Source organism: Hydra vulgaris, chromosome 01 (genome assembly GCF_038396675.1).
Source record: "Hydra vulgaris chromosome 01, alternate assembly HydraT2T_AEP".
NCBI classification, from domain to species: domain Eukaryota; kingdom Metazoa; phylum Cnidaria; class Hydrozoa; order Anthoathecata; family Hydridae; genus Hydra; species Hydra vulgaris.
Window position 1 is genome coordinate 50,783,579 of NC_088920.1, and position 14,577 is coordinate 50,798,155.

General features: G+C 32.9%; 1 protein-coding gene across 2 annotated transcripts in view; it reads right to left on the minus strand.

The window, feature by feature from the left end:
* LOC100214577 (DISP complex protein LRCH3) overlaps nucleotides 1–14,577 on the minus strand; it is a 57,041-nt gene that overhangs the window by 22,480 nt on the left and 19,984 nt on the right. For both annotated transcript variants that reach the window (XM_065788503.1, XM_065788502.1), the window contains exons 6-7: nucleotides 4,103–4,168; nucleotides 3,793–3,860 (exon numbers count right to left, since the gene is read on the minus strand). In XM_065788503.1, the coding sequence (XP_065644575.1) occupies nucleotides 3,793–3,860; nucleotides 4,103–4,168 (134 nt within the window). The remainder of the gene's footprint in view (nucleotides 1–3,792; nucleotides 3,861–4,102; nucleotides 4,169–14,577) is intronic.

Genomic DNA, 14,577 nt, shown 5'->3' on the forward strand with positions numbered 1-14,577 from the left:
ATTTTTTTAATTTTTTAAAAGGTGGGCTACTGTTTGGCTTTTATACGGACTAATATTTGGTACCAGCTAAAAGTAATATTAAATTTTGAGATAAAATTGTTGCAAAAATAAATTTTAAAAAAATTTCTATTAATTTGGCACTTAATAGTGCATTAATAATCATTTTTATAGTTTGCACCAACTTGTGGTGGGGTAAGTTGGCGCAAATTTTTTTTTTTTTTGAGGGCCCAGAAAGGCCCCAAGAAATTTTTTTTGTAAATGAATGCAAATTTTATAAGATACCCTAATCCATACTCTTTAAGACTACACTTTAATATTTTTTAAAAAATGTACTGTTAGGGCTACAGAGCTCATAGAGTAAAAACTGAGCCAACTAGCCCCGATCTCCCCTATAAGTAAAAGTACAATGCTATAATGAATGCAAATGCTATACAGTTATGTAAAGTAGTAGTACATGCATAGGCAATTGTTCCAGAAAGTCCGAGACCTTAATCTACAGTGTACTGTACTGACTGTGACTGGCAGGGCAGTCTGGCTTCGGTACACTACTGCTATGTGCTAATCTCCAAATTTTCGTGAATAAAAGTTAGTTCAGCCACATGCTCAGAGAGTAGATTACATCGCCTTCTTGTAACAATGTTACCAGACGTCAAGTTCAACCTCTCCAAATTTACAGAAGTTGCTGGAATAGCCAATAGTGCCCTCGCTATTCTTGAGAGTTTCAGTAGACGGTGATGATTAACTTTCCACCAATCAAGTACATTGGTGTTCCTTCCAATAGGAGGTTCAATCATATACATTCTGACCTCCTCTTGCACAGAAGCTGCATCATCAACTGGCAGCATCCTATTCGCAGTTGCTGTTGTATGCATGCTGTCGAAGTCATCCTATAAACTACTTGGCTTGGAGGCTGCAGCTGATGTCCGACCAGGACCTGAACCAGGACCAGCACTTCCAAAAGCAGGAGCGGGAGCACCAGCACTAGCAGATGTTCCTACAAAGTATTATATAATATAGATAGATGCAAAACTAAAATAGCAAACAGAAATGAAAACCTATGCATTATTGTTTTATTATTCATCTGTAATTAAATTAAACCACAATGCAGTAAATCTGAAAGTTAAATCTGAACTGCAGGCCATTACCATTACCATCAAGTCTTAATCTGTGTTAATCACGTAACATAAAACGTAATTGAATTGTACCTTGAATTAAGTTCAATGGCACAATGTCCACCTCCACCAACACCAGTACCGCGACGAGATCAGAATTCCTTAGAGTACTGATGAAGACTGTCTACAACAGTAGCTTGCTGTTGTTCAGAGAAGAAGATGGATTTGTAGCGTGGATCAAGAAATGTACATGCTGCATCAGGCAAAGCTGATATGAATTGCGGAAATCGTCGGTCTAGTTTTAACTTTAATTTTTGAGCAATAAGTACACCACAACCTTTATGTGAAGGATCATTGATGAAACGCTGCAATTGCTGATTTAAGCCATGCAAAGCAGGAGTTTTCATAAACAACGTTGGGTAGTTCTTGCCACATAATTCTCTACTTGCTTGTTCAAATGGAGCAAGAATTGTGTGATAGCCTTCAGCAAGCTTCCAGTCTGCATTAGTCAAGTTATCAATTTTTTCACTTATTGCTAGCTCTGCAGATATAGCATCTTTTTCTTCGCATAATCTCTTCAGCATAAAGTAATCCGAGTTCCACCTAGTAGCAACATTGATTATCAGTTCTCGTTCTACCTTTCCTAATCCAACTGCTCTCTGTGCAAATTCTGTGTAGCCTGGCAGCTATGGTGATGTGACACAATACGACGGCTTTTGGAAAGGACAGTCTGCATTCCATCAATTTCACTCACGGCATCATTGATGGTTAATTGTAAAGTGTGATCAAAACAAGAAAGATCATAAAATGATTGTGAGAGATTCGTGGCGCTCTTCATATTACTGCCATTATCACGCAACGCATAAATTGGAACAGTCCGAGGAAGCTCCTAATTATCAATAGTCTTGTCTAAAGATTCAAGAATGCTTTCGCCGGTATGTTCTCCTGGAAACGGCTTTTTTTCTAATGCAAATGTCTTTAGCTCAAATTCAGGGCTTACATATGACAGACAGAAAGAAATAAATGGATCTTGGGCCCTCGAAATCCACTAGTCAGTCGTGAATGAATATGAAGGAATATCTTCAAAATCTCGATATATTTCATTAGTGGTTTTCTGTTTTACACTACAATAAAACTCAGATACAACTGATCTTGAAAACGTAGTTCTGCTTGGCACCAGATATTGTGGTTCCATTAATTTCATCAGTTCTTTGAATCCTCTGCCTTCTACCAAGTCGTATGGCAACATGTCTAGAGCAAGCATGCGACCAACCAAATTCGTTATAGCGATGGCATTTGGATGACTTGACGACCAATGTGCTTTCTTATTAAAAAGGTCATTAACTTTACTTTGCTTCTTATTTTCATTTTTCAGTTCTTGTTCTGCAAGTTTTCTTTTACAATTCTCTTCATTTCTCGCTACACACTCTTTATGTACTTTTGGATGAGCAGCACGTAAGTGAGCATAAAGACCTGTTGTTGCTCCAGTTGGACACTGAACAGGTAACTTGCATGTTCCTATTTTGCAAATGCCTATAATTCTATTGCCATTCGTTTTTTGTCTACTAAAAAATTCCCAGACAATACTTCGACAATTACCATCGTTACTATCCGCTATTGTGGAACTGTATAACTTTTTTCTTTCACTTTTAAACAATAAAATTCGATTAACTTTGGGTTCGCTTCGAAACAAAGATACTATACTTCGAAAATTCGAATTGTTCGAAACTAAAAAAAAAGTTCGATTCGAAACAAAACTTAAAGTCAGTTTCGAATTCGCAATCGAAGTTTCGAATTTCGCACATCACTAATGTAAATGTTACTTTTCCCAAATAAATGGTTTGCATAAAATGTGATTTACTAAACATTCCATTTTCATATAACTATGTACGATTTCATAATATACAAAAAGGAAATAAAACTAAACATGCTAGAACAAAACTATAACCAGATTTGGATTCAGAATCGAATATACATTTAGAAAAGCTTATTTTTGTGATGAGAAAAAAAAAATTAAATTTTGTTTACCGGTGTAATATATAACAAAAAATTTTTTGTTTCAAGGTACTGTTTTGAAAACAACAAATAGTATATAAGTATTAACTTCACATATTATTAAATCAAAACATTATATAACATATAGTATTATTGTCAAAACTAAACAAAATCAAATTTTAAACTTGTCAGTATTGTCTAAAATAATAAAACTGTCTTTAAATTGCATTTGAAACTTTTTAATTGATTTTGTGAGGTATCTTTTGTATAATACTTGTACTATTTTAGTTTTCTCAGCATTTACAAATTATTTGAAAATATTTTACAATTAGTTTGTAAATAATTCATTATTTATTTTATATTACATTATTTCAATTACTTTATTTATACTTTTCTATTTGTATTTATATTATCAAAGTTTGAAATATTATCAAGTGTTATAAAAGTTTTAACTTGTATCCAGACTAGAACAAGTACTTGATTAGGGTGTTAGCCAGCCTGATGATATCTAACACCCTGGTTAACACCCTGTTGATATGTAAAAATGACTTTAATTTTGCTTTAAATTTAAATTCTTCAAAGTTTAAAATTAATATAACAAAAAATCATTTTAAAAGTTTAACTTTAAACTCTTAAAAAGTTAATTATCATAAATGAAAACATAAAATTATTTAACGAAACTCACTTGTTACTTGATAAACTATTAGAAGAAGGTGATCTCTGAATCCGAGATTCTGATGTCATTGTCCATCTCTGAAAATAAAAAGCAAAAAACTTAATATAAAAAAAAATAACTCAAATCTCAAGAAAACTTTAATTTTATTCAGTAGTTTAATGCAGAACTAAATTGGACAATTTTATAGATATTTGATTTGACTATGTTATAGATATTTGTAACAAATCTATTTTAAAACATCGGTAGAAATTAGAAAACAAATTTTAAAGTAATAACTACATTTGAAATAAAAAAATAAAAAAAAGTAAATTAATGCAACCTTTTCTTGTTGTTGTGCAGCTAAAATAAGATACTTTACAATATGAAGTCTGCCTTTCAAACAAATCTATTTTAAAAATAAGATACTTTACAATATGAAGTCTGCCTTTCAAACAAATCTATTTTAAAAAAATTAACTTTAAAAGTATTTATTAAAAATAATGCGAATATAATATAGAAATATAAACTAATACATAATTTCAAGAAAAAAAATTATGTTTGTAAGCATAATTACTAATACAATTAATTTAAGTAAAAATTATTAGTAATTACAATTAATATTATGCATTCTGTATAATTTTCTATATCTTCTTATTAATCTAAATATTAATACGCTAATTTAATAGTAGCAGTAGAAGTGTCATTTCACTTTCATTTTTAAAGTAGTTTCTAGACTTTTCTAATCACGCTTCTTTATTCCTCGCGGTATTTCAAGCAAGGTCTGCAAGCAAATTAGAGCTGATAAATTTTTAGTATTCAAAAAGAATTAATATTACTTATTGTTTAATTTTAAAACGAAAATTTAAAAAACGTTTTTTTGTTGTTAGTTGTTTCTATCTTTCTGATTTTTATAGCCTCTTTTTTATTTTTTATTTACACTACATTTTTTTATGAATCAATTTAATTTATCGTTATTTTTTGTTATTAGAAGGTTTAGTAAACCATTTAGACAAATTGATTCTAATTTGAGTAAGCTCAATATTCAGTTTTATTTTAAGTTGGAATTTTATCTTTTTAAGATGAAAAGTTAAATAAAATGTCTGTTATTTGTGGACATATAAGTTTATATACATAAATTTTAGTGTATCTTAGGGTGACCATTCGCTCTCTTTTTAGGTAGGAGAGTTTGCTAAACTACATGACAGTCAATCATACTAGAATTTAATCGCAGCTGCAAACATCAAAATTAAGAACTAAATGTAATTGACAATTAGGAGCAAAAATATATTTTAGCACAGGCTCTTTTGTAAAAAGAGGATGTCTGGTGTAACCCAAGTATACTTTACATTTCTCTGTATCAATATGTATATTTTCTCTCAGAAAAAATAATAAGGAATAGAAAAAGTAAAAAAAATTCTGCTGGAAGTTGTTAAAAGAATGTTGTGTTATTCTTCTTTTTAAGGTATCTAAATATATATTTATTAGAAACTTTTATATTTGTTCTTAAACCGCTTCATCCTTTTTATTACTTTAGATAAAAATATACTGACTGAAATTGCTTCATTTTCATTAACAATACATTGTAGTTTGCATTCTTTGGTTTATCTATCATATATATTTTAGAGGTTATATATCATATATATAGGTTTAAATATCATATATATTTTAAAGTAATTGCATTTAATTTTTATTTTCGTATATTGCTTTACATGAGACATTTTATTTTTTTGTTTTTGCTCTTTTAAATAGTTTTTAAATAGTTAAATAAAATTGTTTTATAGAAACAAAGTGAGATTCAAAATAGTGTTTTTGTTTTTATTACTTTGTTTATATCTTTGTTATTAGGATAGTAAGTTTTTGTTGATTTTTACTTGAACATTGTTATTTATTACTTTTTAGATATGCTTTCACCACTTTATACTATTTATATTTTGATATATTTATATTTTGATATTTTATAGAAAAGATCATAATTCTTAAGATTCTTTTGGGTTTATTTGTGACTACAGTAGTAATACTACTGTTGATATGTTTATTGATAATGGTCAAGTTAAAACGGATGATATTAGGCTTAAATAAGTTATTAGAAGAAATACTATCAACTTAAAAATAATTGATATTTTAATGAAATGATTAGAACTAGGCAAGCTGAAATTAATTGTCATCAAAATGTAAGAAATACTGCTTGGCAAGAAGAAATTATTTATACCTAAAGCATTAAATTTTTAAAAAGCAGCAACATAGCAATTAACTTGGCTTCCATAATTTAATGTTTTATATGTAAACTATAGTAAGTGAAGTTGCAGTTGTATGCAGTTGGAGAAGATGGTGCTCCATCTGCTTCCAGGGAAGTTATTTACCTAAAAGGTCATTTAAAAGTTATATTGAATATGTCAGCTAACTTAGATCCTATGGTTTATTAACTTTTTTTTTCCAAGAGATGGCATAATTGATGTGCAACCCCGAACATGCAACATTGGTTAGAAACCATGTTAAATTATCACAGTTTTACAATTATGGACCTTCAGTAAAACAAAACCTCTGTTCAAAATTTATGGCAAGAAACTATTTCACCAATATGCTGCTGGTGCATATGTTAAAATTGAAGAGCAGTATCTTGCTTTCATAGAAGTTACCAAAGCAAACTGAGAAGCATGCAATATGATGCCTTACATGAAGATGTAAGCAACCTTTACCTTAAACAATTATAACATTAGACCAGGGTACATTATTCTATTTACTTAGGAAGTCTTAAAAAAAACTTTGAAAATGCTATGGCTATAACTAAAAAGTAATAAAGATCTGGTAAATATTTTTATTTTTTTATCTTTAGTGATGTGTGGTAAAAAAAAGTACACAACTTTATTTTCAAATGTTGTTAATTGATAGTTTATGATAAGTATGTTTTCATGTGTAATAAAGAAAATGTTAATAGTTTATAAAATATAATATGTATATATTATTTTGTCAGATCATTATTTTGTCAGATCAGTTTATAAAATATAATATGTATATAATATTTTGTCAGATCAGGTTATCCTGCTACTGGTAACATGTAACCCAGTACAATCTGCTTCATGTCCTGCTGCCTTGTAGGATACGCCTTTTTAGGCAAAGGCTAGGAGATGCCAACTCCGATTTAGAACACCCCCTGCCTTGGGGCTCTTGGTTGAGTAAAGGCTAGAGATGGTGTCTCGATAAAAATACTCATCTTGGGCAGATGTTAAATGCACCCAGCTACTGTCTTGTAGAAGGCCTCCTAGGCGAAGACTTAAGGGGTAAACAGATTCTATCTGTTAACCAGCCTCGCACCCCTTCTTCATCTATTAGGCTGGCGCAGATGTATTTTTAATACATTGTTTCCAGTTTAGGATGTTGAATGCTGGATCTTCTTGACTCAATGCATGGGTTTGCTTGTGTCACTGTTTTTATGACTAGGCAACTCATTCTATTATCTCCTTATGAGGGTACAGCTCTAAAACTCAGTTTTATGGTTCTGAAGCCGGCTGGTAGTCAGGTTTCCCGAACTCTGTGGTAGCTCTCAGAGAGGCTGATTCCATCAACAGCTGAAAAATATCAAAGTATTAACAGTGCCATGTTGCGCATGGATGGTGTCCCTGTTTGTACTTTTGGTGTGCATTGCGGAGGCCACATTTGGAGCCCTTTGTTACGGCTTAGGGTTTATTAGTGGTGATGAGGCAATTGCTTGGGCTATTAAACGGTGTTCTGAGTACTATCTATGCTTTGAGTCAAGTTCTTCAATCTAATTTAAAAATGAATAAAGTACCAAAAACTATAAAACACAAAAAACCATCATCATCACCAAGTTCTCTAAACCTATCATTCACTAATATTCGTGGTCTTCGAAGTAACTTTTCTTCTGTTGAGTCTTATCACTTGCAAAGTTCACCAGACCTACTTGCTCTTTGTGAGACTAATTTGAGTTCGGCTGTCTCATCTTGTGATCTTAGTGTTGATGGTTATCTTCCTCTGATTCGTAAAGACTCCAATAGTCACATGCTTGGCCTGGGCATTTACATTCGTAAGAATTCACCTGTTTGTCGTGAAACTAGGTTTGAATCCACAGACTATTCTTTTATGTGCTTTCGTTTAGCACCACTTCACTCTATAGTCTTTCTCTTTGTTCTATATCGATCTCCTTCATCTCAAGACTGTACACTTTTTGATGTTATTTCTGATCATATTGACCAAGCCCTCTCTCTTTATCCATCAGCTAATATAGTTGTTGTCGGTGACTTTAATGCTCACCACTCTGAATGGCTTGGCTCTAGTGTCAGTGACTCTGCAGGCATTAAAGCCCACAACTTTTGCCTTTCTCAATTCCTAACTCAAATAGTCAACTTTCCGACTCGCTTTCCTGACAACCCGAATCGTTTACCTTCTCTACTCGACTTATGTCTTGTTTCTGATCCTAGTCAGTGCTCAGTTTCTCCACATTCACCCTTAGGTGCTTCTGATCACAGTTTGATCTCTTTAAAACTAATATCTCATTCTTCTTCATCACCTGAATACCCCGACTATCGAACCTCTTACAACTACAGTAAAGCTGACTGGGATTCTTTCCGTGATTTTCTTCGTGATGGCCCTTGGGTAGAAATCTTTCAACTTCCTGTCGACAAATGTGCTTCTTATATAACTTCGTGATTCAGGCTGGCATGGAATCTTTTATTCCCTCTCGACTTAGAACACCCCCTGCCTTGGGGCTCTTGGTTGAGTAAAGGCTAGAGATGGTGTCTCGATAAAAATACTCATCTTGGGCAGATGTTAAATGCACCCAGCTACTGTCTTGTAGAAGGCCTCCTAGGCGAAGACTTAAGGGGTAAACAGATTCTATCTGTTAACCAGCCTCGCACCCCTTCTTCATCTATTAGGCTGGCGCAGATGTATTTTTAATACATTGTTTCCAGTTTAGGATGTTGAATGCTGGATCTTCTTGACTCAATGCATGGGTTTGCTTGTGTCACTGTTTTTATGACTAGGCAACTCATTCTATTATCTCCTTATGAGGGTACAGCTCTAAAACTCAGTTTTATGGTTCTGAAGCCGGCTGGTAGTCAGGTTTCCCGAACTCTGTGGTAGCTCTCAGAGAGGCTGATTCCATCAACAGCTGAAAAATATCAAAGTATTAACAGTGCCATGTTGCGCATGGATGGTGTCCCTGTTTGTACTTTTGGTGTGCATTGCGGAGGCCACATTTGGAGCCCTTTGTTACGGCTTAGGGTTTATTAGTGGTGATGAGGCAATTGCTTGGGCTATTAAACGGTGTTCTGAGTACTATCTATGCTTTGAGTCAAGTTCTTCAATCTAATTTAAAAATGAATAAAGTACCAAAAACTATAAAACACAAAAAACCATCATCATCACCAAGTTCTCTAAACCTATCATTCACTAATATTCGTGGTCTTCGAAGTAACTTTTCTTCTGTTGAGTCTTATCACTTGCAAAGTTCACCAGACCTACTTGCTCTTTGTGAGACTAATTTGAGTTCGGCTGTCTCATCTTGTGATCTTAGTGTTGATGGTTATCTTCCTCTGATTCGTAAAGACTCCAATAGTCACATGCTTGGCCTGGGCATTTACATTCGTAAGAATTCACCTGTTTGTCGTGAAACTAGGTTTGAATCCACAGACTATTCTTTTATGTGCTTTCGTTTAGCACCACTTCACTCTATAGTCTTTCTCTTTGTTCTATATCGATCTCCTTCATCTCAAGACTGTACACTTTTTGATGTTATTTCTGATCATATTGACCAAGCCCTCTCTCTTTATCCATCAGCTAATATAGTTGTTGTCGGTGACTTTAATGCTCACCACTCTGAATGGCTTGGCTCTAGTGTCAGTGACTCTGCAGGCATTAAAGCCCACAACTTTTGCCTTTCTCAATTCCTAACTCAAATAGTCAACTTTCCGACTCGCTTTCCTGACAACCCGAATCGTTTACCTTCTCTACTCGACTTATGTCTTGTTTCTGATCCTAGTCAGTGCTCAGTTTCTCCACATTCACCCTTAGGTGCTTCTGATCACAGTTTGATCTCTTTAAAACTAATATCTCATTCTTCTTCATCACCTGAATACCCCGACTATCGAACCTCTTACAACTACAGTAAAGCTGACTGGGATTCTTTCCGTGATTTTCTTCGTGATGGCCCTTGGGTAGAAATCTTTCAACTTCCTGTCGACAAATGTGCTTCTTATATAACTTCGTGATTCAGGCTGGCATGGAATCTTTTATTCCCTCTCGACGATTCCAGGTCAAGCCTCACTCTCCTCCATGGTTTTCCTCACACTGTGCTGCTGCGATTGCCAATCGAAACCGTTACTTCCATATTTATCAGCAAAACAATTCTTCAGAAAACAGACGTCTGTTTATTACTGGTAGAAACCATTGTAAAAAGGTTTTGTCTAACGCCAAAGCCCGCTATTCTCAGGTCATGAAATCTCATATCTTATCTCAAAAATTAGGCTCTCGTGACTTCTGGAGAATCTTTAATAATATCAATAATAAGGGCAAATCTATAATTCCACCTCTCTTGTATGGTTCAGACTTTGTCACCTCACCTAAAGACAAAGCCGAACTGTTTGCTAAGAACTTTTTATCATGATCATCTCTTAATTCCACTAGTTGCGTTCTACCTGATATTGCCAACAAACAGGTTGATTCATTGCTTGACATTCATATCACTTCAGCATCTGTATCTAAAGTGATTTCCTGTCTAGACTCTTCTACAGCTTGTGGCCCAGACAACATACCTGTTATTGTTTTGCAGAAGTGTTCTCCAGAGCTGTCATCTATACTCTCAAAACTATTCAACAAGTGTTTATCAGAGTCTTGTTTTCCAGCCTGCTGGAAAGCCGCATCTGTTATCCCTATCTTCAAAAATTCTGGGGAGCGATCTGATTCATCTAACTACCATCCCATAAGTCTTCTTCCTATCATAAGCAAGGTTTTTGAATCTTTAATTAACAAACACTTAGTTTCTCATCTTGAATCTAATAACTTACTTTCTGACCATCAATATGAATTTCGATCTTCTAGTTCTACAGCTGATTTGCTAACAGTAATAACTGACAGGTTTTATCGTGCATTAGATGAAAGTGGAGAGGTTAAGGCCATCGCTCTTGACATTTCAAAAGCGTTTGATAAAGTTTGGCATGCTGGTCTTCTCCATAAGCTTTCTTCTTATGGTGTATCCGGCAACATCTTTAAGATCATTGAATCCTTCCTTTCCAATCGTAGCATAAAAGTTGTCCTCGATGGACAGCACTCTTCTTCATATTTTGTAACTTCAGGGGTTCCTTAAGGTTCTATCCTAGGCCCTATACTCTTTTTAATTTACACTAACGATCTTCCAGGTATTCTCACATCTAAGGTGGCATTGTTTGCTGATGATACTACCATTTATTCTTGTCGTGATAAGAAACCAACACCCTCTGATTGCCTGGAGGGGGCATTTGAGCTTGAAAAGGATCTCACTTCTGCTACAGCATGGGGCTCACAGTGGCTGGTGAACTTTAATTCAGATAAAACCCAATTTTTTTCAGCCAATCGTTATCGCAATAATTTAGATCTTCCTATATTTATGAACGGTGATGTACTCGATGAGTCACCTACTCTTCATCTTCTAGGATTAACTCTTACTTCCAATCTTTCTTTGAAACCATATATCAAATCGGTTGCAAAATTAGCATCTGCTAAGGTTGCATCTCTTTATCGAGCTCGCCACTTTCTTACTCTGGATTCTATTCTCTATCTCTATAAATCTCAAATCCGGCCTTGTATGGAATACTGTTGCCATATCTGGGGCGGATCTTCTAATGATGCCCCTTTCTCTTTTAGACAAGGTGCAAAAACGCATTGTAAACATAGTTGGACCTGCTCTTGCAGCCAACCTTCAACCATTATCACATCGTCGTAATGTTGCTTCTCTTTCTCTTTTCTACAAATACTATAATGGGCACTGCTCGAAAGAGCTAGCGTCTCTTGTGCCATCTACTAAAATTCATTCTCGTGTTACTCGTCATTCAATTAAGTGTCATCCTTTTTCTGTGACTGTTCCTAAGTGCTTAAAAAACGCTTATTCGTCTAGTTTTTTTCCTCGAACATCAGCTCTTTGGAATTCGCTTCCTTCATCTTGCTTTCCTGATTCATATAATTTGCAATCTTTTAAATCGTCTGTCAATCGTTATCTTGCTCTACAATCTTCATCTTTTCTCTTACAGTAACTTCCAACTTTAATTAGTGGCTGCTTGCAGCCTTGTTGGAAGCGAAGATGTTTAAAAAAAAAAAAAAAAAAAAAATGTTTAAAAGTTATATATATTTATATATATATTTTTTGATTATCATTATTATTTTTAATGTTTTAAAGGCAGTGTTACTAGCAGTGTGTAAAGCAAGACTGTTATCCTTGCCAGTCAGGAGATGTTACTAAGTTGTGGTATTACTTGGCACCATTTAGTGCAGGTTGTCTTAATTTCTGTTAATTATTTTTTACTTAAGACACTTTGGAAGTAAGACTAAGTATAAATCTTATTATAATTAGTATCAAAATATAAATACTAGATTTTGTTAAGCTGCATTTCTTTTCTTTTTTTTTTTCAAAATTACAAATTATAATTTCTTGGACCCATCAGATAAGTGGTAAAATTTATATTCTAATTGAAATTCATTCTTTACACATATCTACTTTTATACTCAACTTTATGTTTCTCATTTTTATATTAGATATCATAAGTTTAAGATTATTATAATAACTTTTTTATTATTAGTTTTTATGACTATTATTAATTAGACTATCAGATTTGTTATATATGTTTAGTATAGACTATTTGTTATATATGTTTTAGTTCTAAAATTAGTCACTACATTTTTATATGAATCAATTTTTATCAAATTTTCATAACTGATTATAATTATCCTAAAATTAAATGATTTTATATACTTTTTTGACGTTCAAACATAATTTTTTTTTTTTTTTTAGTTATCATTGCTTTATTAGTTTAGTTACTGTTGAAACATGGTTTTCATTTAGTAAATTTATATGATATGAAATTTATTGTGTTAATCATTATTCAACAGTTATGAAGAAATTGGAATTCTAAACTATTGAGGTAAAAATATTTATTTTTACCTCAATAGTTTAGAAAAATATAAGTTTTGTTTAGTGGTAACATTAAAAAGTCTTATTTTAATGGTTAATTGTGCTACAGCTATTTTGTGCTAATATATATATATATATATATATATTTTTTTTTTTTGTTGTCATTAAAAACAATAACTTAAGTTATGATTATAATAATCTATTGTAACTTTTTTTAATACTGTCTTAAACAGAGAGGAGACACAGTCTGTCTCCTCTCTGTTTAAGGAAAGTTGACTTAAAATAATGCTCCCCTTTATTAATAAACTTACTTATTCTAAAACACAATAATAAATATGTAAAATAATGCTTTTGTAGTTTAAGATCTTTTTTTTTTTTCTTTTTTTGGTATTGGTTAGTTTTAGATATACTAGGCTTTCCTCCTCTCGTGCTTGGTGTTATTAAAAAGAACCTAATAACTTAGGTTACGTGGCCTTTACTAAATGCCAAGACAAATAAAAGCAAGCAAAACTAAAAAGATTATATTATACAGGCCTCGGCGGGAAGCGAGAGCTTCAGCTCTGGTTCTCACCCACACTCCTCTAAAACGTTTTACGAGAGCAATTTACAGCTCTCGCAAAAGTTTTTTTTTTCCTCTCAAAAGTATAATTATCATTGTAACTAAAATGAAAAACGCAAAGTCAAAAAAATTTAGTTAATTAGACAATAAACAGGTATGGTTTTTGCAAAAAAAAAATTTATGTATAAAGAATTTTCACGTCTCAATAAATGACGCTTGTTATGTGTATATTATTGTAGCAATAATGTTGCAAACATATGCTTGTAACAAGTATAAAACCAAATTTTGTATTTAATAAGCAATTTTTATATAAATAAATAGCTCTCGTTAAAGGAGGAGCAGCTCGCATGGCTTGCCATGTTCGTTCTAGGAGAGCTCTTCTCTGCTCTTGTGCTAATTTACTCCCGCCGAGGCCTGTATTATATGACAGGGCTGCCATTGTCCTAATTTTTACTGAGAAGAGCATTCAGAGAAGAGATTTTTACTGATAGTGTTCTTCTGCAGAAAAACCGGGACAATGGCAGCCCTATATAGATGAATATTTTATATTTTTCAGATAATATATCAAGTTAAATTGTTATTTATTACCAACCCATATTACGAGTTGCTTACTGCTAGTATTTTTTATAGCTTTTTTTTAGTCAGTTTTCAAGTCTTCTCCACCCACTATCATCTGTGTTGATGTTCTTTGGTCTAAGAGAAAATGCTTATTTTCTGTAGCAATAAACGATAAACTTCATTCTGAGATATATTGAACAATTTTGACAGTTCATGTTTCATGTTAATTTTGTTAGTCGCCTGTATAAGAATTTTCCATTTTTGGTTTATTTTGAGCTACTCAAACTTATCAAGAATCATTTTAAGCTTTCTGACAAAATAGCAGGTCTCCATGACAGCAGATTTCCTTGGTTGGCACACATACTGTTTTCCAAAGCATTAAAAGTTCATTTATAACTGTTTTTCTATATAACAGATTATTAGCTCTTAAAATGTAAAGCCTCCTTGAAACTTTCCTTCATGGAGAAGAATGGGGAGAATTGGACAGTTGAAAGAACAGTATTGATTGCCAGGAAGATCATTAATAATAATAATAAAAAAATAAAAGAAACAAATTCAGAAAATTTAAACATGATTTCAC